This window comes from Pholcus phalangioides, unplaced genomic scaffold (genome assembly GCF_987345545.1).
Source record: "Pholcus phalangioides strain wild (caught in Gottingen) unplaced genomic scaffold, Ppha-v1.0 ptg000002l_1, whole genome shotgun sequence".
Classification (NCBI taxonomy): domain Eukaryota; kingdom Metazoa; phylum Arthropoda; class Arachnida; order Araneae; family Pholcidae; genus Pholcus; species Pholcus phalangioides.
This window is the reverse complement of record NW_028301595.1, coordinates 5,548,396-5,574,335: the sequence shown is the minus strand read 5'-3', so window position 1 is coordinate 5,574,335 and position 25,940 is coordinate 5,548,396. Positions and strand designations below refer to the sequence as shown.

Genomic DNA, 25,940 nt, shown 5'->3' with positions numbered 1-25,940 from the left:
AAATTCAAATGAGGAATTACGGGATGAAGAATATTCAAAGAAAGTGTCTGTTCAGGGGTTCTGACAAAATGATGAAAATAGTGCTGATTGTGTTTATAGTATCTGAGGAAGCCTGTTAAGCAGGGGTTTGAAATGCATTATTTAAATAGAGGTTTTAAACCCGGGAAATTATTTGGCAATAAAAGAGGAGTGACCATCAAGAGGGGGGGTTTTTATTGCATTTAGTGTATAATCTTCATGTTATTCATATCAAACAGTTGCAATTTAAATTAAGTAAAATGAAAATATACAAAAAATTTACAACAGCATCACCATTATGTTTATACAAATACATAATGGCTTTACTAGCCAGGCTTGGTCTCTGCATCGATTTGTGGTAGGGTAAAAGTTTGTATCTCCATTATTTTATCTTCTAAATTTTATTTTGAACTGTATCTATATATTCGCTAATAAAGACCAAACATCTTTGACTCAAGCCATCCTCATAATTTTAATTTAAAAATTATAAATTATTTGATAAAAAACTTTTTTTCATAGTTCCAAAGAAGTGTCAAAGAAACATGGCAAAAAATATAGAGATGCATCATTAAGTGAGGAATACGAGAAAGAAGAAAAAAGATCATTGAGGAGAGAAAAATCTTCAAGAAAGGAGAGAGATCTCTCAAGATCACTCAGTTACTCGCCTATTCCCAATAGTCGAAGTCTGGTTCACAGTGAAGCAAAAAAGAAAGGTTCATCACACAGGTTAGCTTATAATTTGACACATTGATTGGCTTGTTGGTATGCATGAATGGTTGACCTATGAGGGCAAATCATATAACAAAATCATGCCCAGATATATTAAGTCACATGATAATAGATATCGAGTGACCATTATGGGGCACTTTCATTTGAGAGACCTTTTTAATGCAAGAAAATATAAAGATACTATCTGTTACCCGCAGCTTTTCTCGCATGCATTTGATAATCTAAAAATTCTTCCTTGAGACTTCTCTTTAGGAGTTTAATTTTGAAAAGTCTCTTTTCTTAGTCTTTACATTATAAAATAAAACAACTGAAAAAATTCCATACGTCTGGCTTCAGTTTTGGCTCATCATTGATTCCTCCATGTGACTTTTGAATTCCTCTTATGACCCATCACCCTAGAGGTTGAATTTTGAAAAATCCTTCCGTAGTGAGTCTCTACATTATGAAATAAAACTACTGACCAAATTACATATTTATAGCTTTAGCAGTTTTGGCTTGGCGATGATGATTCAGTCAGTTAAGCAGGGTTTAAACTAGATAAATTCCTTTAGCAAAAATGGGGAAAAAGATTTAGCAAAATGCTGCAATGCTAATAATTGATGGTTGGATGTCTACTCGTTTCGTACCTCCTGTATGCATTTTTGCGAAAGTGGCTACTACTTTCGCATTCTAAGATTTTCTTTTACATTTTTCACAAAATGTGACCATAGCTTAAACCCTGCAGTCAAGACATTGTTTTGCATATATAGATAGTGTAAAATACAGTCGAAATCTGTTTGACAACCCTGATTCTGTTCCCAAGCTTAGTGCCAGAAATTTTCTTGAACAAATATTCCATACATAGGGATTACAAGGGGTTGACATTGATCTGATATAACTCCAAACTCATTATACAGTCGGCCCCCCGTATTCGCGGTTTTTCCCTTTATTGGAATTTTTGTCTAAAATACTCAGCAATCGTCGTTCACGTGTTTTATTTACAAAATTTGAGTGTGCTTGTTTAGGATGGCTCATTTTCCTAGTGCTACTGATAATGCTTTGAAAAGGTAAATCAAAATGAAAACTTGACAAGAAAAATTTGATATATTGACTGCTTGGCGAAGGCAATACCTTCTGTGGTCCGCCATTACGGAATCAACGAATGTTCGGTGAGTTATATCAAGAAAATGGAATCTGAAATTCGTTCAGTCGTAGCTGTAGCCGCACCTGTGGCAGTCAAAACTTTGCAACGCCTATGGGATCCATGTGTTTCACGTACAGAAAATTCTGTTTTTTGTGCGTAAAAGTAAAAAGCACTGCTGATCAAGCGTCTGCCGACCAGGAGGCAGCTAGAAAATTTCGAAAAATTTGTAGAAAACTATTAAAGAGAAGGGTTATGCACCTCACCAGGTGTTTAACGCTGACGAAACTACACTATTTTGGAAGAAAATGCCGCAAAGAAGTTAAGCAACAGGAAGAAAGCGAGCTCCTGGTTTTAAGGCAAGTAGAGATAGACTTACTATGTTGTTTTGCGCAAATGCGAATGGGTACATGATAAAGCCCACCATCATTTTCAAATCTGCGAATTCGCGAGCGTTGAAGGGAAGGATAAGCCAAAGCTCCCAGTATTTTGGACGAACAATAAAAAGGCTTGGACTATGAAAACACTTTTCCTGGATTAGTTTAAACGGTTTTTCGTTTCGGAAGTCAGGAGGTACCTTGTTAGTGAATACATGCTATTCAAAGTTCTTTTGATATTGGGTTGATCGAGGAGGAGTTAATGCACCTAACTGGTACTGAAACTGAAGCAGTACCGGATAAAGAAGATCGAGATAAAGAAGTTGAAGACAAGTTCACCACAAGTAACATAGTGTAAGGGATTCGCAAGCTGAAATCAGCAATAGATTATTTTCATAACATAAATCCCTCTATTTTACGTTCTTCACATGTAGAAAAATTAGTAGAGGAAGCCTTGCCAACATACTCCGACATACTTAATGATATGAAGAAGACATGGCAAACAGAAAAATGACAACAACAACAACATTCGTTCAGAAAACATCGCCTACAATCTCTGCATCCTCTTTTACATTCCCTTCTACCTCTGCGTCACCCTGCTCTTTCTCATGATATTCAATAAACGAGATATATAATAAAAAATCTATGGTTTCTGTTATTCGCGGATTTCCGTATTCGCGGTCACTCCCGGAACGTAACCCCAGCAAATACGGGGGGCTGACTGTAGTACCAAAATTATGTGAAATATACAGAGACCTTAAATCAGGGTTTGACTGTATGTTATTCAAATTTAGATCACAATATTTACCAGCATATAAGGGAAGACACACTTAAAACTATCTCCTAAAAAAATAATGTGTGTCATATGTCAATACTGTTTTCGATCAAGTGTACAAAATTTAAAAAGAATTGGTGAGGAGGTCTCCTAAGGGCATCGCCAACTTTTGTTGGGTGGGGGGGCATCGCAGTGAGATGAAGATATTGGTTTGTATGCTTATTTATGCTTTGAAGTTGTTCTTTGATAAGTGAAAATATCTCTACTACACTATTCTGGGCATTCGCAGTTGAGAATCGTGGATTGGACTAAATAGACACAGGACAAAAGTTTGAGAACCACTGCCATACACTTACAAATACTGTAACTAATATTAAAAAGAATTGAAGGTAGAATTGATGTGTGATTTTTTTGTGTTTAGTAGTCATGGCCACAAAGAACTGGTCGAATCAAAGAAAAAAAGTTCCACCAGAAAAAACAGAGTCGAAGAATCCAGCGAAGTTGCATCAGAATCTGATGAGTATGATGATAAAGTGTATCGTAAAAGCAGGAAAGCTGAATATTTCATGAAAAAGTCTCATTCTTCTAAGAAACACAATGGCCACCATAAAGTACAAAGAGAATCTTCATCCTCTGCTTCCCCTGTTCCAGAAACAAGGTGTCAGAAGCGCAAGCGGACCATGTCATCTGAATCTGAAAATGAAGCTGTTGAAAAGGAACACAGGTTAGTTTTTGAAATGGTCACTCACACACGCAATCATTCCTTTGAGTTTAAAACATGCTGCTGGGGCTCTAATTTTGGCTTGTGTGTAAGTGGTAAGTAATACCTTAAACAAAACATTTTGTCTACATCTAGGATCATTCAAAAAGTAAAACCTCCAGCATATTTCTTTTTCTACAAAGATTTATTAAGACATATTTTCACCTTACGATGAAAACCTCGTACATCAAAAATTACTAACTTTACAGGAAGAGCAAAAAAAAGATGGGATGTCCCATTGAATAACATACAAAGGGAAATTAATTTTTTCCCTATAGATCTTTGTCCATTTTTTTTCAAAAGCTGTAATAGGTGTTCTCAATCTAAAACGGTCAGAAAGTCATTAAAAAAATTGATGTACAAAGTTTTCATTACAAAGTGACAATATGTAGACAAATATATTGTCACTGAACAAATATAAGCATTTAGTCAAAATGTATATTGTATCAACACCATTAATTTCTTCTCCATGGAATAAATTTTTTGTATCTACGTATCCCCCCCCCTCCATTTCAGAAGCATGAATATGCAAATTTCCAAAACGTAGGAAATGACATTTGAATGATTATTCTACCCATGTTACTCTATGAGTGTCACTTCCCTAAAATGTTATGTAATACGCGTTTCAATAGGGGAGAAACAATATTTGTTTCATAATAAACATTTGTGTTTCTGGCAAAACGCAGATGGTGAAATAAGGTATCCAACCAGCTGATAATTTGCACATTCGTGCTTCTAGCATGAGAGAGATGATATGTTACATTAGGTCACCAATTAGAAAATTTCACTAGTGAAGGAAACAGCATCATCAGCCAAGTGCTCATTATGTTTTTTCAATCCAGTTGGTGTCCTTTGTGATAACCAGCTTATCACCCTTTCCATCTAAGGCTATTTTATTTTATCCTTTGAGAATGGAACCCCTGTGTTCTGGAATGATCATGAGGATTAAGTTTCTAGTCGTTTTTACTCTATCATTTTTATCATTTGCCATGATAACTTCGTTTTTACTGGTTTTAAACACCTTAACACTTTGCACCTTGAAGACTTTTTTCAAGTGCAGTGGAATTTTTGTTTATGAACATAATTTGTTCAATGAATGTACTTGTAATCTGAGGCACTCGTATATTGTATCGAAATTCCCCATGGATAATAATGGAATCTCGAATGATTCATTCCACAACTGGTTATTTTACACCAGCCACGTTTCTTTCCAAAAGTATAGTGCAGGTTATTATTTTTTTTTCATTTTAAGTTGTATTTTTTTGTATTTTGTATTGAAGGCAGAAGTATTTCTGGAATGATGCAGAAGAGCAAGGGTTTCACCATAGAATTCCTGCTTGCATCAACATGTAACTGGAGGTTGAGACAGTCTTTCAGGGGTTTATGCTATGAGTATCACTCTCGATGATGAGTTTAGCTAATACAAGTCAAATTAGATAGATTTCTTCCATTGTATTTAGTTTTGTGCTAACCATGGGTATAGTAAATGTCAGGCTACTAATTATACAAATATTATTGTTTGTAGTATAGTTATTCCTTTTCATTGCAACATGTTTATATAGTTCCTAATATCTTCAAGTGCTGAAGTATTTATCATGCATAATTTATGCCACCATTTTTGGTGTGTTACTCGGTGTCTGAAACTGGTTTTTTTTTTTAAATCATTTTCCATCCTTTGTTTTCTATACAGATCAAAAAAGAAGTCTAAAACCCAAAAATATTCAACACTTTCTCAGGATGCGCTAAAACTAGCAGCTGCATACAAGTCTCCAACCAGAGTTTCCTCGCATCACAAAGCTAGAGGTAAACAACTTCAATCCACAGAAAGTGAGAGTGAGTCAAGTGGGCATGACCATGCTCGTCATGCAAAAAAACATGCATCTGCTTCTCTGAATAAGAAGAAAAAGAGGCAACGCCACAGTGAAGAGAGTGCAAGCGAGAGTGGCTCTCTTGAATTCAGCAAGAAAAGCAATAAAAAGAAGAAATTACAGATGCTAGCAGACATTGTCAGCAAGTTAAGTTCATCCAAAGCAAAAAGTAGACGGCAACAAGAGAGCTCTGATTATGCTTGTGTTAGAAATCGGGATAACAGCAGCGTTGAATCAGAAGTGTACAAAGCAATCATGTCTTCGAAGAAACAAAAGCAAAATGAAAAAAAACATCGTCGCAGAGAATATCCTAGTCAAAGCTCTTCAGAGGATGACAGAATTGAGAACAAAGAGGTCGAGTTATCGGATGATAATCAACATTCCCGATCCTATGATAGAGATACGAAGAAAAGAAGCAAAAGAGATAAAATCCAGTCCAAAAAAGACAGAAGCTACAGTCCAAAAGACAGAAATTCTGTGGATGATCCAAAAGATAAGAAAACCAGAATTCATAATGATAAGCACGATAAGCATACTAATCACAGTGCAAGTCCAGCTGCTTTAAATGGCGCAAAGAATTTGCATAAATCTCATTCACCTTTAAATTTAGAATCATCAGAAGATGCCCTCAAAGGTTCAGGTTTTTCAAAAGAAGCATCAAAAAAGATAGATGAAAGTCCTAGTCCAAAGCAAACAAGCGAGGAGAAAAACATCCAACTGAAAGGTATTAAGAGTCCTGCAAAAACCAAGAGCCGTCCGCTTGATGTGCGAAAAATTTTTAATACCAGCAGCCGCAGTTCTACCAGAAGTCCAGGTCCTGATAAGAAAGCATTGGACAAGCAAGCAAAAACTGCAAGTAATGCCAAGAATGTTATACAAGATGAGCTCCTAGATAAAACTCCATCCGGTGACAAGTCATCCAGATCTGGTCGAAGTAGAAGCAAAAGTAAGTCCCCAATAAGGAGCAAAACTTCAAGAAAACAAAGTAGAAGCAAAAGTAGGAGTTCTTGTAGATCCGGTAGAGCGCAGGTGTCAAAAAGCCGAAGCCAATCAAGATCTGATTCAAGAAATAGTAATAAAAAAAGCTGTAGAAGTACAAGTCCAGCCCATAAGAAGTCTCTTTCAGATCGAGGTTCCAGCCGAAGAAAATCAAGAAGCAGGAGTTATTCCAGGAGCAGATCCAAATCGTTGAGGAGAAGTCGCAGCAAATCTAAGTCATCCAGACGAAGCCGCAGCAGGTCAAAATCACAGCGAAGAAGTCAAAGTCGAGGCAGGTCACAGAGGCAAAGTCGTAGCAGATCTAAGTCTCCCAGGCGAAACAAGAGCAGCAGTCGCCCCAGATCTAAATCATCTAGGCACAGCAAGAGTCGGAGTCGCACTAAATCACCAAGGCGCAGCAAGTCGAGAAGCAGGACCAGGTCTCAGAGAGGGAGCAAAGACCGTTCCAGGAGCCGAAGCCATTCCCGAAGCCGAAGCTACAGCCGTAGCAGGAGTAGAACGCGCAGCCGAAGCAAAAGCTATTCTCGTTCAAGGTATTGAGAACTGCTTCATACGCTTGTGCATGTGAAACATAAATATATTAGTTAAAAAATATATAAATGAATTCGATAGGAAAACTGACAGCTGAATTCTATCTAGCTCCCCCAATTAAATTTACTTTTGATCTACTTAAAACCTTGTAAATTAGATATGAGACAATTTTGTGTCTGGTGAGTTTGATTGATAGTCTCATTGTAATATCTCTTCTCTTCAGTACTTTAGAATCATCTGTCTTAATTATTTTTACTGCGGTCATTTCATTCTCCCAAGGGCTAATTAAGCAAGCTGATTCTGAATGGCCTCTTTCTGAGGTTCAAACTCAGACATTGAAGAGGAAATTATAGTACACTAACAGTATGGTTGCCAGGAAGCTCAGTGGTCCTTATAAAAAACAGATTAATAATTACTAACCCCTTTTTTTTATTTAATCTCTGAATCTCATCCACACTTTATCCATGATGTTGGACATAATTTTGCATGAATATCTTTTCCTGATAGAGGTGCATTTAACTCTTTTTTGTTAAGGAATTAATTCTTTTCTAACCAGTATTTCAGTCTAGTTTTTATGGGTGATCTTTCTTGTTCTTCTTTCTCAGCTAACTGGCGGTTGCTCGCTTACTAACAAACTGACTACCATTCTCTTAACAGATCGAGGTCAAGGTCATACTCGTCTCGATCACATTCACGTTCAGCTGCCAGAAGTCCATCGATTCCTCGACGTAAAGGCTCGCCAAGTTTTTTAGATAAACGTCGTATAACCAGGTAACGTGACAGATTTCATCTGGTAATACCTGCCGCCTTACTCTTCCTTGCCTGTTGCAGCTAATTCAAAATAAATTTATTCATCTGCTTTTGTATTAATGGAAACAGGAAAATTTCTTGAATGAACCGTGTCATTAAGAACCATATCTTGAATGATGTGGCTCACCATTTTCAAAAAGAATTAACCCTTTCACACAAAGAGAGGTAAAAAATTCTTCAACTTGTTTAATTATATCTGAGGGAAAGTAAAGTTTATGGCAGTGTCCCCCCCCCCCTCCCATCTGCAAACTTGAATTTTAGTAGGTGCATGATCTCCAATTACATTCTTGCATCCCTTCTGATATTCAATATATATGACATAAAATATTTTCCCGTTCACACCCCTAAGCTTTCTTTATTGCAGGGGTGACCAAAAACTGGCCTGCAACAAGATGAAAAAACAATTATATTTTTGATATTAGTTTCAATTGATGATATTGTAGTTAATGTAGAAAAAATAATAATTCTGATTTGACAAAAATAATTTGTATTTTCAACACACAAAAAGCCTCTTTAAAACACACAGGTCACATGAGTGAGTTCAAAAATATACTGTAGGAGTTAGGGAAGTAATATTAGCAGATTTTCTTGCGCAATCATCGGAGGTCAGTGATGGTAATCTCAACAAGCAAAATTTCCCTCAAAAATTTTCCTTTTAAGTATGTAAAACCAAAAAACTATGTTTGAGAGACACAAAGATTTGGCTGCTCTCTTAGCAGCTGACAACATCAACTCGAGGGCTAAAAAACCCCAACCAAAAAAATCTGAGGATAAGATTAGGCTCACCACATTTGAAAAATTGGTGGAAAGATACACCAACACCACATTTCTATCACGAAGTGCTTGAAAAAAGTTTCGCAACCATGAAAAAAGCAAGGTTCAAAATTCAACCATCAGTATAAATTTTTTCAAGGCTGTACGTAAAGGATTTGCTGACTTCTCTGAATCTAATGAGTTGCTAAGAAATCTAAATCAGATGTGTCAACCCCAAAAATTGCATTCCCCAAGTCCAGTTTTGTAGACTTGTGGAGTGAAACTCCTGACTTTGACAAAAACTCTGGGAAAAATTCTACCTTGTGAGGACTTTGCAGGAAGTGGCCCTGTCTTACTTACTAACATACATGAAATACACCTTCCTAGTCTGTTTACTATCCCATCTGTAATCCCCCATCAGCTCTGAGAGCTGAGCATGGGGGCAAACATTTGAGTCTAGTCTGGTAAGAAATTGTAGTTCATGCTGCAGCTATATACACAGTTTTCTTCTGTGCTGATTTCACTACATATGGAAGAACATACTTTTTTCCAAAAAATTCAATTGAATGGTTTTGTTAATTGGTTAATAAATCCTGTCGAAATATTTGTGGCCCACGATGCCATAGCAAGCAGTGATACTGTGTGCAGCTAAATGCCGGATTTCTCTCCCCTTGAGCATGTGACTTATATACCAGAGTTTTGTCCATGGTGTGGCCCGTGACACTGCATCTGATCCATCATGTTGGCCCTCAAACAGAGAGAAGTTAGCCACTCCTGCTCTATTGCATCCCAAGGGAAATGAGAAAACCCTGGTTAAGAACCACTGGTTATATAACTGAAGCAACATATAACATGTTGGCAGCATATAACATGTTGGCAGCATATAACATGTTGGCAGCATTCAATAACTGTCGTTTACTATGTATAATCTGCAGGCACAAACATGCAGGTTGCTTTTTCCCGCTGTAAACATTCTTTTTTAACCTCAGTCAATTTAGCCCCCTGGTGTCAATGATTTTGACAAGAGGGGACTCACAGTTCTCGAAGTCAGAAAGAATTTGATTGAAGAACTCAATTTTGAACTCACTAAGGTTAAAAAAAGAATATCCACGCACAGAGTGAAAATAAACATTTCCTCCAAGTGCATGCTATCTGAAATTATAGCGAAAGCTTTCTCATTTTTCAACTCATAACCGAATATTTTTTTGCATCATTTAAAAATTCGCTCCCTGACAATCACTCGCTATTGCGAGATTCGCATTATATAACCCGTACTCCTTACATCAGACTTTTACTGTATTTAAAAAAAAAATCAATATTTTTGTGCGTGCTAAGACAATTTTCGATGATACAATTATTTAATTTATATTAATTTTTATCAATATAATTATCAATAACTTTTTTAATAGAATCTGTTTTTCTTCTTCTTATTTTGGTTTTTAGTTTCTTAATACTGCGGTATTGAAATGTGATTATTTGTAGTTGGAATGAATTACACACAATAGTCCTGATAATCGGGAGTAGGGAATTATTACTAACCCTAGAATACTAACTAAAATAAAAACTGCATGTTAACTGCCTGTACGTCTATGTTTCTGAGACGTAGAGTTAGTATTCTAGGGTTAAAATATGGGAACGAACTATGATTACGGTTATTGATGGTAAAAGGAAAATTGTTTGTGTCTTTCGTTTCTGAATCAAGTCAAATGAAATAAAATATGGAAAATAAATTCAGCTTGAGATTTATCAGGACTATACTGTATCACTGAACAAAAAAGTTTCTGCGTCCAAAAGAAAAATTGTCATTCTCATGTAATTCTATGTGCTGAACACAAATTTGACTATAAAAAAAGCTGGATTGGCTACAGTTTTCTCTGAAATTGTACATTTAATACAATAATCACACAATACAATATATTGAAACATGACATAAGTATATAGAAAAGAAAACAGATATATGAGGGCAAAAAACAACACACATATATAGAAACTTCACCACAATATTACAACGTTTTGGTTGCATTGAGGGTTTTTCTGTTCGTTGCTGAATATGACCAGGCAAAGACACATTAACAATGAACAAAACAATTTATTAGGTTTCCTAATAATCAAGGAATTCTGAACAGAAAGTTTTTACTTTTTCACGTGTATGGGAATTTGTAAGGGCTGATGCAAGTTCACAAGCAATCATTCCTTTTGATGACAAGCGATGACGAGTTAACTTGATGAGTTGGGTATAAAAAAAACAATTGGGGGCAACGAGATAGTAATGTCCGGTCCACGACAGTGAGTCTGTATGGTCCGTTTTATGGCAAAGAGCGATCAGCTGTGGCGAGATTGTACGGTCCACTTGCGACGATGAGTGAGCCTAGGCTGCTGATAGTACAACTAGTCCATCTGACGAAGCAAGGGTGTTCAAGAACAGCGGATTAGTCCAATGTGACAGGTCAGCATGATGAGTTTATCTGACAGTAATTCAGCATAGGCAACTTCTGGTGGAGACGGTCCTCAGAGAAGAGAAGTTTGAATCCTTGTATTTTGAGAGACCTCAGCAATGACTTGGCAGATCCCTTCCAGGGATTGAGAACTCCAAGCACACCAGCAGTGCTCACGTTCGTAGTCAGATCACAAAAGCAGCAAAGCAAGAAGATGAGTCTGCACTCTAAGTGCCCTCTATGCTGATTTGCATACTAGGAGGAATTTCTCTCACTGCACTGGTGCAGTGGCATAGCTGAGTAATGCGCATGATGACGTGAGGGAGATGTCACACTCAGGAGATGTGTGAGCTAGGATCAGAGATTGTCACAATATATAGAGAAACAAAAATACATAGAAACGCAAATGTATTGCAGCACAATAGTTTATTTATCAGCATCTGACATGTACTTCATTTTTCATCACAATTATGACATAAGCATCTCTTGCAATTATCCAACAGTAGTCAGCCAGCATTGAGCCGACCATTTTTTCTGGAAACGTTGTATGGTCCTTACCATTTTTTAGCCACATAATAACGCTCATAAAGCATTTTCTAACTGTTAACAGTAATATCTCAAAAGCAAGAGCCAATAAAACTTTTTCATGGCAGTGTTTGTGATCAGCAGGTCAAAATCCATTTGGAGTTGTGCATTTTCATGTCAAACGCAGTTTCATTTTTGTCCAGTGTATTTATTTATTGTGTATTCCATTTCTTTTATGAGGTGTGTGATATGTTTTGTTGAGCTCTATCTGTCCTTTTTCTTTTGCTGGTTTCTTAGGGCTCGTTCTGTGAGTGGACCCAGAAAGCAAAATTCACGTTCACGATCACGATCGTCATCCTATTCCCGATCTAGATCTCCTTACCCTAGCAGCAGCAGTAGCAGTTTTAGCAAAGTCTACAGGCTTTGAAAACAAAAACAAAATCACGCACATTCACGTGAATAAAAGAGATAAACCAAAAGTATTTTTTGAGCGAAATTCCTGGCAGAAATTTAGTGTTGAACAGAATGTGTTTTATTGTTTTCCTTCTCTCCCCCCCCCCCCCCACCATGTTTGCATGCATTTGGCTTTTCTTTTCATTGCGAATAGTTTTTCCTGTCGATTCTTTCTTTTTTTCTTTTATCCTTGCCCACAGACTCTGTGAAACTGAAGGCCAATATAACAGTCGTTGCTGTGCAGCAAAAATCTCATCAAGAAAATTCATTGAGAAATTTCCACTGGGATTCTTGAGATTTTTAGGTCTAAATTTGATGCTAACAATCGATACATAATTGCCCCAAAACAGATTGTTTCGCATTGTTCTGCAACGAGCCCTCAGCTGACTGGAAATGTTCTGCAGTTTCCATAATATTTTCTACACTTTTAGAATTGCGAGATTCCCCATTACTCTTGCTAACAATATACAGGGTGTCTACTCTTATCGTTTTCCAATGGTTATTTCCTGAATCATTGGTTTTAGAGACTACTTTCAATTAGAAAAGTGTTTCAAATGATGTCGTCCATAGTTTTAAATGCCATTCAAATGATAAAAATTATTTATTAAAAATTGTCCTCTAACTTCCAATTAGAAAGTTGTTGCCCTGTCTCTCCTGATTCCCAAAAAAACACCATCATTTCTAAGTGTAATATTCACAGAGATATTAGAATTCAAAAATCGGAGGAAATTTGAGGGGGGGGGGGAAATGGCAAAAACTTACGAACAATGTTCCTTTCTCTTATTTATACCCTACTTCCCTCCGATTTCCGAATTCAAATATCTCAGTGAATATTGCTCTTAGAAACATGGAATTTTCTTTGTTGGCATAAGGAGAGACAGGGCAACAACTTTCTAATTTGGTTTTTTTAGGACGGTGTCCATATAAAAAGTAAGTTTTCATATTTTGATACCTATTCAACTGCTTTTTTAATATTCTTATTCAGCCAATATGAGGAGTTTGAATGGAATTATCTGGTGTATTATGATTTACAATAATTAATATTCCATAGATTTCCCTGAGAAAGTCTTTTGGCGGAGGGAATGTGAATCTGATAAACTGAAAGAAAATGACTAAGAACTGAAGGGGGAAGACTTTTTTTTTATACCTCACATTTGCCTCTACTGTAGAAAGGCTATTGCAAAAGTAGCTTCATGTGAATACATGGATTATAGGGGTTTTTTCTGCCCGGATAGGGCATTATGAACATCATATGGAAATGTTTATAGACAAGGGAGGGGGGGAGGTACACTTTCTGGCATGCTGAATAATATTGCAGGTTAATAATGATAACTTATCCAAGGATGATGTCGCTCTCCGCTATCTGTACGTATGTTTTAAACAGCTGGCTAATGCAAAGATATATTTAGGAAAGAGAGAAAATCCAACTTTTCTCAGAAAGTGAAATGTGGGTTCGATTCCCAGCAAAGTTAGTTGAATTTCTTCTTTCCTAAATATATCTCTGCATCAGCCAGCTGTTAAAAACCTTCATAATGATAACTTATGGGGGTAAAAATAAGTCTGGCTCCACCTCAGTTTCTAAATTCTTTAAAAAAAAAAATTTCTATGAAAAAAGAAATTGATAAGATAAACCAAAATCCTAATAACTATAAAAAAACTTTTTCCCATGTTATGATAATGGCCCATTCTTGACTTTGCAAAAGTGATAATAATACCCGAATGATAACATTATCAGTGATTCTAATAAGCAATGTCTGTACTGTACTTATTGATTTCAGATTTTTTCTGTCACAAGTTATACAGAAATAACTACTGACGAGTACAAAAGTGCCACTGTACAGGAACATTCTTCGAAACCCTGCAATACAATCGAATCTCTTTAATGTGAAACTCAAGATTCCACCGAAATGTTTCATGTTAACCGAATTTCATAACAGAAAAAAAAAATTTTGGCATTTTATTTGTGTTAGTCCGAAATTTATCACAGTGTAAATTTATTCAAATGTAATGCACTGAATTGATCAAGTTCTCTTTTAAAATGTTCTTTTTCACAATTTTTAAAACGAAAAATTTGCATACAAGCAGCATTCAATCATTTTTTTGAAAAAGTCTATGATAGCCCACTGCTTCATTTGCTTTCTAGTACACAGTTGCAAACTTTTAAATTTCATCCAAATAGTTCAGGGTGGAGGAAGTGGAATAATCATCTATTGGTCCATCAAAAAGTTCCTATGTGTTTTCAAAGCTTCCAAAGCTTGATTTCTGGAAATGTTGGTTCAAAAGTCGGCTTCCAGTTCATCGTCTGATTCACTCAGATCTTGGTCTTGGTTACGTGCAGCGATAATGTCATATTATAGTCTGTCTAAATATCAACAGTTGGGATGTTTTCATTGACTTTGATGTATTCTTCAAATCGATTTGCCATCAACATTATGCAATGTTCAGCTTCTTCAATCAAAGATGGTTCTTATGCTTTGTTTTTGTTTTCAACAGCAGCTGCATTCACATCGATGAATCTGCCATGCTGAAAGCAGTTCTTGATTGTCGCAGAAGTGACCGATTTCTTTGCACTTCTAAGCAATGTCATAGCTTCTAACAAATTCACTGAAAAGCTGGTTTTGCTGTCAAAACATTAAAACATTTTCTGCAAGATTCTTCTTCAAACATCGGATGATCCCCTGATCACAAGGTTGTTATTCTGCCGTCATCAAACATTTCATTAACGATATTCATTCAACCCTTACCTTCCTGGAATTTTCTACATAGCATATTTTTTTATTCAAGTCAACAAATCCTTTCACATTGAGTAATCTTCCATTTAAAAAGTTCATATTAAATGTATTTTTTAACATTGTATCACCATAGAGAGTAACGGGACCAAGAATTCTTTTCACGTTAACCGAAGTTTTATGTTAAACAGGTTCTCACATTAACGAGGTTCGACTGTAATGGAAATATTAATCTTCTGTTTCACAGAGATATCTGTATGCTTCCTGCTTCATACTAACTGTTTAACCTCTAAATTTCTGCTTTTTCCCGCTGATTCTAACACTGAAGCTGCAATTGTTTTGGGTGATGATTTGGTGGTAATCTTGCTCCTCCCACCCCCCACTTGTATCCTCACACTCTACATGATTGGTGCTGGGTTTACTCATTAATCATTTCCTGCAATTTTTTAATTGTTTAACTAATCATTGCTATTACTATTTTAAACAAAAGTTGTTTGCAAAAAAAAAAATATTTTCTCATAATGAAACGTGTTTATTTATGTGGTTATGGGATGCTGCAAAACCTCTCTTTAACGGACATTTGTGTAATTATTATATTATTATTAATGGACTGAATTAAATAGATGTGAGAATCAGATTTTCAGACAGGTTTTGCCGCATCTACATATTTTGCTGATTATTTTTTGATAGTGTTATTTGTATGTCTTTCTTTTAAGGAAATCAAAAATTTCTATTATTTGTTGAGATTATTTATTGAAACTCCTTACGTTATAGCTCTTGTCAGAGATGTTTGATAAAGTATCTAGGATATGTTTCGCTTTAAATTAATTATGCCAAAGATCCAAAGGCAATGTTTTATTTCCTTCTTTTTTTTTTTAACATCGGAAATTTTGAATCGTTTATATTTATAATACAGGGTGTCTCAAAAGAATCTGCTAGTGAATTTTCAAAAAAATTGCAAACACATTCCAAAAACGTATTTATTTTTCTTTCTGGACTACAATAAATGATCAAAATTCACTGAACTTCTAAGGGCATAACAATGTCTTTTCGTCCTCTGTCTACATTTCAGAACATTGTGTGATCATTACGATACACAATAAGATCATTTCAAATACAGGGCTCCCACTCGTCCCACTTTTCCTACTTTTTGGTAAAATGTCCTACTTTCTAGTTTTATCCTACTTTTCCTACTTTTTTACCAAATCCTATCGACAAAATTTGTGTAATTGATTTTAATTGAGCAGGAAATTATTGATATATTGCCAAATATTACAAATGTTGGAGAATGCAATTAATGATTCTGCCAAAGCAGAAATTGTATCATTTTTAATGTAATTTGGATTGGGGGGGGGGGAGGGTATGTGGACCATTTGATTGATTAATTTTTCATTTGCTTAGTTTGAGGGTTCAACAATTATAGTAGTCATTAAAAACTTCTGTGTGGATGGAAAAATAATTTTGTATTTATTACTTCATGGTCTTGGACAGTAACTAACATTCATCATTCAAAATTATGGTGCAAATAGGTGAAACAACAGTTTGCATTTTAAAGCAGTTTGATACATAGGCCTATTCTAGGTTTGGTGATTCTTGTGCTACCCAATAGCATTCAGTTGTCTTCTGTATTTTTAAGGCATGAAGAGGCATAAACAATATTTACAATGCTCAGCAAAGAGGTAGAAATGGAAGTACTCCATTTGTCAAAAATGATTACACTGGCATTGAACAGTAAAATATGAACAAAACAGTAAAATTTAAAAAATGATGAACAATGCAGTAAAACTATCTGGTTCACCTTGCCTTATACAGTTAAACCTCGTTAATGAGTCACTCTTGGGAGAGCAAAAATATATCTTAGTAAGCGGGGGTGACTCATTAAACGGAGTAAGCCTAGCTGTGTCAATTCCTGCCGGAGGACAATTGGGACTTTCAAAAAGTGACCCGGTAAGCGGAGTGACGTGTTAACCGGGTGACACACTAACGAGGTATGATTATACGTCGGATCTTGTAATTTACACATTTTTTGCATTGTGCTATGAAAAAAAAAGTAAATTCAAAATTAAAAAAAAAAAAATTTTTAATTATTAAATTTTTTTTTTTGCAAAAAAAATTTTTTTTAGGGATTTTTTTCCATTATGCTATGATTATGTTGTCTAAGGGGGTTACCCTCCCCCATCCTACTTTTTAGTCCTGCGTTTTCCTACTTTTTCTCATTTTTTGAGTGGGAGCCCTGCAAATAGTGCACAAGCTGTTCATAGAACATCTTATGAAACATTGTTCTCACTTCTTTAAATGGCTCATTGTTCAGGAAAATATGCTGAAGAGTAATGATTAGAGATACTTGTCCAATATTGTGTAATACCATCCTTAACGCCAATGACAACTGTGATTCTTCTGGGCATGGACTCGGAAGAGATGATGGATGATCTTGGACTCTCATTTTTTGGGCAGTAGATGATTTGCAACTGGCAGCTTTTGTTCTTTGATTTTGTTGCTCTGCTTCATAATCGTTTTCAAAGTTGATACATAGATATTCAATTTTTTGGAAGATCAACTTTTTTGTCATTAATTTAAAATTCTTGTCAAATTTGTTCAAAATTTCCTGGTCTTTTTTTTAGAGAAAGTGCTTTTTGTTTTATCCCCATTAGGAACGGAGCATTAGACACGACAACGAAAGAAAATTCTACAGGAAATGATCAAAAGAACTTACTGTTATGTGTCTTATTAGCAGATCTGTGCTGTCCAAATGATTATAATGGAATTTCTCACCCTCTGGGGGTAATGCTGAAGACATTGGGAGAAAAAAAAATCTGAAAGGACATATGGTCATTGAAACAATTGAAACTTGTTTCTTTTGGGGCTCGGCACATCTACGTATTCTCAGAAACAAACAAATCACTTAAGTATCCACTCTAAATGTCCACCATCCAGCTATGTCTATTGCTGGCTATTTTCCTATACGTCAGCAATCACCCTAACATTTATGGCTTTTGCTGTGACAATATGCAAGAAGAATTGCTGCAGCAATGCGTTTTTACTGCATACAAAAGTTATGTGCATTTAATGAATATATAAATGGCATTTTTCGAAAGATTCGGAGTTTGAGTGGAAGTGAAAACATTGAATAATTGAAGCTTTGTATTGAATCAATGAATTATTTCAAAATTAAAATGTATAGGAACCAATTGCAACTAAAACCAAATCTCGTATAACTGAACGAGGTTCCGCTATACTTCAGTTTTTTTTTAAAGTTTCTTGCACCTGTCTTACTCGAATGCAGAAATTCCTACTAGCTGGTTTTTTTTGAGATAACTGGTATTAATGTAATTTTTTTTTTAAATAAATGCAATCCCTAATACATTGCAATTTCTACAAACTTGATAATGCATTGCTTTTTCTTATAGCTGAGAATAATAATATCATCGTCCATTCGATTATCTGCCTGAAAGATAGGGTTTTTTTTTCATGCATTAACAAAATTTTTTTTTTAACGGATAAAGAAATGTGTTTCAGTGTGTGTAATGTATTTACCGAGATGTATAATTTTTTTTTAAATAGCACTCTATTTTCTATTTTGTTATTTGCACCGTTTTAATTGTTTTTACTTTTCTGTTCTCTTTTCAGTTGATTTTTCTGTTTATGTTCATTTGCACGAATAAGTTGAAGGTACCATTTTATTTATTTTATTATTTTTTGCATTTCTTTCTTTCTCTTCACGATCTCACATTTTTTAATTTATGCACAACAAGGACCTGCAGCCACGAAGTTACTTATATGGTGTAAAATTGGAATAGCAAAACTGGGCATAGGGGGGAATATTAGTTGTGTCATTTGCTATTTTACATTTTTGTTGCCTTGTTACCTCTTGTTGATGAGCAACTATCAACAGGCGGTGCACTGGTGAAGTTTAGTCTCCCACACAAATGTTAGATGTGCAAAAATGGCCATGAGCATAAAATAAAAAATTCTAATATTAACTCTTACTGTGGCAATCCCAAGCTATCTCACCTTTTGGAAACCCTCTCATATCGTCAATCCCAAGCCTGGATAGCTCTATACAAAGAGCTTCGCTTGATAATGTGTCTTGTCCCGCCCCCAATCGTGTCAATCAACTGTCAGTGGGCAGAGTCAGTTTTTGTTTAAAGTCAGGTAACCGAAGAAGGGAGTGAAAGAACGTTTTTCCTTACTTCCAAAGGGAATATATAAAATATATAATTGAATAATAAATGTATTGAATATATAAATTATGCTTACAGCATAAATTTTAACAGAAAGTATTTTTTCCCCTTGTTTTATTATTTTGTGTTGGGGAGGAAACATTTATCATTATCAGCTCACACAATCGGGAGAAAAATTCTTGAAAATAGGTGGCAATTTCTAGGTTTAGTGGTTTCCACTGTGGCAGTTATAATGCAGATCAGGAAAATTTTAAAAACCACTTAATGGAAAATTCAAGATTGCACAACTAGATGTGCCCTGTCATTGACAACGTGAACAGTGCTGCATGTTTTCACTAAGGTTACTCAATGGACAGGAAAAGACTGGACACACTCTCTTCACATCATGTGAGATATTGAAGCACTCCAAGGAGAATAGATGCTTACAGAATTGCAAAAAAAAAAAAAAAATGTGGTTGCTAAATGTTATGCCAACAGGCGGCCAAAAAGTTTTCATGTGCTACTGTATCAAATTAAAAACTTCACCAATGAGTGATAAAAACCTGCTGTGACCATGAGGTCATGTATCCAGCAGTGTGTTCCTTGTGTGAGTAGAAATTGTAGCTATACATTGTAAATCATAATCATGTGTATAAGAGAATCGTTGAATTGTCACTGTCGATTGAACTCATGAGCACTGTCATCAATTTGTCATTTTCAGTTGTTCAGGAACCATCTTTTCCATCTTTCTCAGTATCCGATCATTATATCGCTCTTGAACATAGATAGTGTGCATGACTGCAGTGAATATGTCTGAGTAAACATGACACTGCTTGTCTGTGATGACTCCTAGTCATCATTGTCGTGATGTCTCTGCCACACCTGTGTCGTTGCTCTTTTATTGTGCAGTAGGTGTATTTTTTTTTTTCGAGGAAGCCAATTAGTCTTCACAGAAGTTTGTGTTTTATCAGTTGTGAGATAATCAGTGATTCGATCTGGCTGCAGACCCCTGGCTGCATGTGCTATTTTAATTTAAATGTTCGTACCGTTAATGGATTTGAATGCCACCGATGCATGCCACAAATAAGCTTGTGTTATAAATTCTTCAAGCATTCATTCTGCACAAAAAAGTTTTTTTCTACCGTCTTTTCTGCAATAGTTCTTGTATCGGTTAAATTTGCATTAGAGTTATACATATGTTGAGGGGGTAAAATATAGGCATTTTCAGTCGGCAGATTTTAGAATTTTATTTATTTATTTTTTTTTTTTTTTGCTCACATCTCTTATCCTTCTGATAATTTTTTTTCAAAAAACTAAGTTATTGGTCTCTATTTTTATTTTTTTTTTTGTACTAATTTGTTTTTCTTATTCCTGTGTCATTTGCAAGCATGGTCATATCGGAGGAGCATCCGTTTCAGGTGGTGAATCAATTTCCCCATTATAATATTCGCATGCAATTACAATTCAAAATCGAGTTATTTTTTCCCTCTTATGTTTTTTTTAAATATTATTTTGAATGTGTTATTTTGTAGTTTTGATTCTTCCCCCGATTCCTGTGCATGCCGCAATATTACAAGTTAAGAGGTTTTGAATCGTCATTGACAAAAAAAAAATGGCTATTTGCTCACTACCAATAGGTGCCAATTACTAGAGGTAGAAAAATCTGTAGTGTATTACATGATGAAATATTTTGCACAATTCGAAGAAAGCATATCTTACAAATAGAAGGGAAAACTGGGAGAATTTTTTTGAACTGCATAGGGTGACTGTACTGTGACCCGTTTTCCAGAGATATTCTTCAACATCCCGATTTTTTTTATTTTTTTCATATTTTCTTTAAAGCCTACTTGAATTTTTTATCCTTTGCTGAAATCAAGGAGTAACCCTCTGTCAGGCGCAATATGCTGATCGCTGAGTTCGGGTGCTATGTGCTTGATGGGCACACATTCAAAAAACAATAGACACCTAATTAAGTTCACTTACACAACTGCCGACTGATGAACATCATTATTAGGTATTGGGGGTGTCAGTGGAAGAAAAAACACAAAACGTTTTCTGTAAGAAACCATAATATTTGATACAAAAACCAGTCAAACAAATGTTAAGGTGGTGGGGCGAGGTGAAAAAATTGGCGGCTGTGCCCGATGGAAGAAAATGAGTGAAAACCTCAAGAAAAATTGTTCCTGTCATCTGTTGGTAAATGAGAGAAAAACGTGTGCATGGACATGTGCAGACCCAACTCGTGCACTGGAGGGTTAAATTATTTAAATTTCAATAAAAGGTATTGAGTAAACTGACTGTTACGCAATAAAACCTCACTAGATAAGAAACAGCTACTCAACAGCACTAGTGCCAGTGCTATCTAGGAAAATAAAGAGAAGAAAAAATGTGAAGGCTATGCCTATATATTAAATCAGTTGTACCCAATAAAGTTATTTAGCCAACTTAAAAAACTTAAATTATAAATACTGTACCACACTTTTGTAGAATCTATTTTATTCCACTGGGATTTGTGTGTGCGCAGCAGTGCCGACTTAACACATGCCCACATCAAGATTTGAACGAGGTAACTGCAGCGCCATCTGGTTAACTGAAGATAAAGCATGAGCAACTTTGGTCTGGCTCTATGACTGGGATATATTACTTTAGTTTCTGAGGTTATTATGTCCTGTTGTCAAATGATCAAGTGGACCAATACATTTCTAAACCAATGAATTATAAAAATTACAACTTAAGTTATTTTTGCTATTGTGTAACCCGTGGCACGTTTACATATCACTTAAGCAGCCCACAAAACAAATTTAGAGATTACTCACGTGACAAGCTGTGCATTCACAAATCACTTAAGTGACCTGGGCCGCTTTTCTCTCAAGTGGCACACAGCTCACTTCAATTTATCTGTTGCACATTTACAGGTCACCTAAATGACTTGGGGCACTGCTCCAGATCACTTAAATGGCATGTAACACATTTTCAAACCATTGAAGTGGCATGCACTCTCCAAAAGATTGAGCACCCTTATTATAGGTTATGTCGATGCAGGTTGTAAGGCTGTTGTCCGATAAGCACTGAATACTATAAAGCATGATTAAAAACAACTAAATATGGTATGTTAAATACAAATAAAATTGATGCTTGTAACGACCATTAATATACAGATATGACATCATACTATTTTCTTTCCGATATAACTTCAGCTTTCAACGGAATGATAGGGGTTTGTTATAACGAGCGTCAACTGTAGTATCTTTCGTGAATTATGCAAATTATGTATGGATTTTGCAACACAAATTACCACTTTAAGTTGTCTTTGCTATTGCGTTAAAATGTGTGTAATGTTTTCCCCATAATTATCAATTGACAGCTTCAATTGAATAATGAAGTTTTATTTTTCTAGCGCTCGTAAACGTCCCGTTCCTTACCGAAGACCATCTCCAGTAACGCCTACAAGCACAAGCTCCTGGTCATACCACACAGATTCCCGGTCCTCGTCGCCATATCAGTCTCGTTCCAGAAGTCCGTCGTCATCAAAAAGGAGTTTCACCCGTTCCAGAAGCAGATCCTTGTCTTGGAGCCCGTTGACACGCCAAAAATATGAGATCACATTTAACGACATAATTAGATAGTCCTCCACAGCCCCTCTGTTCGCATTTATAGGATCTCACTCGATGATCTAACATTTGAACGTGGCATGAACTTTTTTTAAAAAATAATTATCATTTTTATTCTCTCTTGGAAAACATGTTCGTGCATTGTGTATACATAACAGAATAATTTATTTGGTCGCATTTTCTTTTTTTTTTAATGTATATTTGTTGAGCTGCGAAATTGTTTTAAGGTTTCTGATAGAAATTATACCGCGAGCACTTTTCTTTTTTTTTAATCCTCTATCAATCGATTTGTGCTAGCTGTAATATTCTATGCTATATAATGAATAAAATTCATCATGTACAAAACTTTTATTCGCTTGATTATAGACGTTTGCGATGTTTGGTAGGCAGAGTCATCTTAACGCATGGGATTCAATCATATTGGGGAGGGGGTTCCTTTACCATGATGACGTGGATTTTTATGACCTGAAAACTGCTTGAAATTCTCCATAAGATATTAATTTATGCCCTAAAAATAACTAAAAAAATATCCAGGGCTCCCACTCAAAAAAATTAGAGTAGGACGGGGGGGGGGGGGTAACCCCCTTAGACAATATAATCATAGCATAAAAATAATTAAAATTTGAAAAAAAATTTCCATAATACTAATTCAGTATCCTGTAAGATTGACTCGAGCCAAAGCAAAATGACAGAAATGACTTGGCAATCGGGCCCCCCCCCCCCCAGCTTTTGAAAATACACTAAAAATAGTATATATAAATGTATTACTTAAATATAATTATTAAATTAATTTCTTGTGGACAAACATTTTCCGGGGGGGGGGCAAAGCACATGTACTCAATGTATGTATGTATATATACATACATTGAGTAAATGTGCTTTGCCCCCCCCCCCTCCCGGAAAAAGTTGAAATGACGGCCCTGTGTTGGCAACAAAAACAATTTTTTGGCCAAAACGGGGTACTGATAGTTTTTCTGACTCCTCTCACAATATATATTATATATATTTTTTTTTTGGAGTCTTCCATAATCCAGTCTGTCAGCTCTTTTCGACAATGCACTCAGCAAATTATGAAGACATGTAAGTTTCTTTAAGAATGACGCTCTTTCTACACCACTTCCAAATGCACAGTGCACAATGTGTAAATCACAAGGTCCGATATAAATAAATCAAGGTGGACCAGATGGTTTTACACTATTGTTCATCCCTTTTTTTGAAAGGATTTGTTAGAATTTTAGTGTGCAATGCCAGTGTAATCACGTTTTTGACTAATGAAGCACTTTCATTTCTAGTTCTTTACTTCAGCATCTATATATATATAAAATTGATTTTCTGTGTGTATGTTCTCTATACTAATCTACAATTTTAGATAGATCGTCACCAAATTTTGTATTTGAGACCCGGCTTGAACGATAGGCTACTTTAAAATTTCGTCAGAGCAGGGCAAGTGCCCCAAATGAGCAAAAAACTGTCGAGCAACAATGGTTTTTGAGCCTCAACAATCACTTTTGGAACGTTTACTTTGGTTACCGTGGTTCCCTCGCAATGCGTTTCAGACGTGTATATGCCTTTACAATGGTTTGTCATTTCTTCAACGCTGCCTGTATATGTATAATAGTTTATGCCTTTATAATGGTTTGCCAAATTTTCAATACTCTTAGTAATACTAGCGGCTAAAAATCTGACATTCCCTAGTGAACTCGACCAATCACCGAGGAGCGGGAATGAGTTACTCTCGATCCGTAAATTTAGCGGCGTAAACACTGTAAGAGAAGTGTAAACAACATATTGAAACCTTCCAATCTGGAGAAAAGTTAAAATAGTTCCAGAAGGAAGTGGTTGGGCCGTAACTATAGATTGTTCAAGTATTACTAAAGCAAAATTTTATGGGTTTTTAGTTCTCCCGAACCCCACTTGTCAGCAAAATCAAGTAAACTGGACCAAAACCTTCTAGATTAGTACCGTTATTAACCAAGGGGGCTTCGGATGCCCTCCCCATTCTCGAGAGATACGCGGGTGGGGGATATAATAATATGTTGTATAATGTATACCCCCCCTTGTAACCTCCAAGAGATAAAATTTGAATTTAAAAATTTAAATTCAAATAATTTTAATGAAACATCGTATAAAATATCTGTATTGTGTTCATTAATTTCTGTAAATTTAAAATGTTTTTTGAAAGCTTGTGATGAGAGGAAATATTTTACCCCCTGTACCCCCTCCCCTTTAAAGGTAGGTCCTGTGTAAGTCCCCCCCCCCCCGGGCCCTCTTTACTTCTCTTGTTGATCTGAAGCAACCTAGTAGAATAGATCGGGATTTCAGGACATTGCACTGCTGAGATGAGCACCTCTACCAATCAACAAAACAACCATCAATTGCCATTGTTCTTTATAATATTTTACTAACATCTTTTGCCAGAAAAACTAAAAACATAACTTTTTGATTCCTTAATGGTGCATGTACATTTTGAATGCCCAGAAGAGTATCGATCAAGTTGGTTTCAAAACCCCTTTCATCTAAACAATAATCTTCAATGCATGGTTTGCTGAGCTGTTTATTAATATGTGTAGCATATCTAAGTGCCCTGTGAGTTTCATTTCATTAAAATGTCAAATGTGGTCAAAATCTGGTCCAATTACTGATGCATCATTTTCCAAATCACATATCAATGCTTTGATTAAAAGGATGAAAAATGATTCTATTAAAAATCTATATCAGTGCGATGAATGCTCAATTAACAGGAAATTTTTGATAATTATGTCTTTATTACTTATAGTATGAGATACTGTATTAGATTTGGTTAGAAATGAGGACAGGGCTGCAACTGTGGAGAAGACAGGCGGGTCTGGTTCCCTGGGTGCTGAACCAGAAGGGGCGCCAAATTCACTCTTTAACTGCTTCCTCTACATGCAAGGGGCACCAAAATTCCAGCTTGCCCTGGGTGACAAAGTATCTAGTTGCAGCTCTGAATGAGGATACAGTACTGTATGAAGAAATTCGCTCCAGAATCACTTTTGTTTGTTGAAACACAATTTCCCATAAGTTTCTATGGAATATTGTTTGATTTATTCCAGGTATGGCTCAAAATTTAAAATACCAAGGAATGTTATAAAGACGATAAAAACTGACCAAACGCTAAAATGAATAGCTTTGAGAGCTATAAATGAGAATTTATAGGAGTATAAGATACAGATCTTTTTATTTTAAACTATGCACACAAACACCAGCTTTATTCTGCTTAAGCCAGTGTTAACACAGTCGAGTGTGTAGGTGTCCCCCATCCATGT

General features: G+C 35.7%; 1 protein-coding gene across 9 annotated transcripts in view; it reads left to right on the top strand.

Moving 5' to 3' along the window:
- The window catches only part of Srrm234 (Serine-arginine repetitive matrix 2/3/4), a 103,963-nt gene extending 80,965 nt beyond the window's left edge, over nucleotides 1-22,998 (top strand). For 4 of the 9 annotated variants that reach the window (XM_089237298.1, XM_089237340.1, XM_089237314.1 and 1 more), the window contains 5 exons: nucleotides 538-744; nucleotides 3,441-3,743; nucleotides 5,470-7,179; nucleotides 7,835-7,948; nucleotides 22,440-22,998. In XM_089237298.1, coding sequence (XP_089093424.1) covers nucleotides 538-744; nucleotides 3,441-3,743; nucleotides 5,470-7,179; nucleotides 7,835-7,948; nucleotides 22,440-22,668 — 2,563 coding nt within the window. In that variant the 3' untranslated portion in view covers nucleotides 22,669-22,998. Of the gene's footprint in view, nucleotides 1-537; nucleotides 745-3,440; nucleotides 3,744-5,469; nucleotides 7,180-7,834; nucleotides 7,949-11,997; nucleotides 12,180-18,509; nucleotides 18,552-22,439 lie in introns of all 9 variants that reach the window. The other 5 variants (XR_016193355.1, XR_016193358.1, XM_089237324.1 and 2 more) reach the window with 5 other exon arrangements.
- The last annotated feature ends 2,942 nt before the right edge of the window (nucleotides 22,999-25,940 follow it).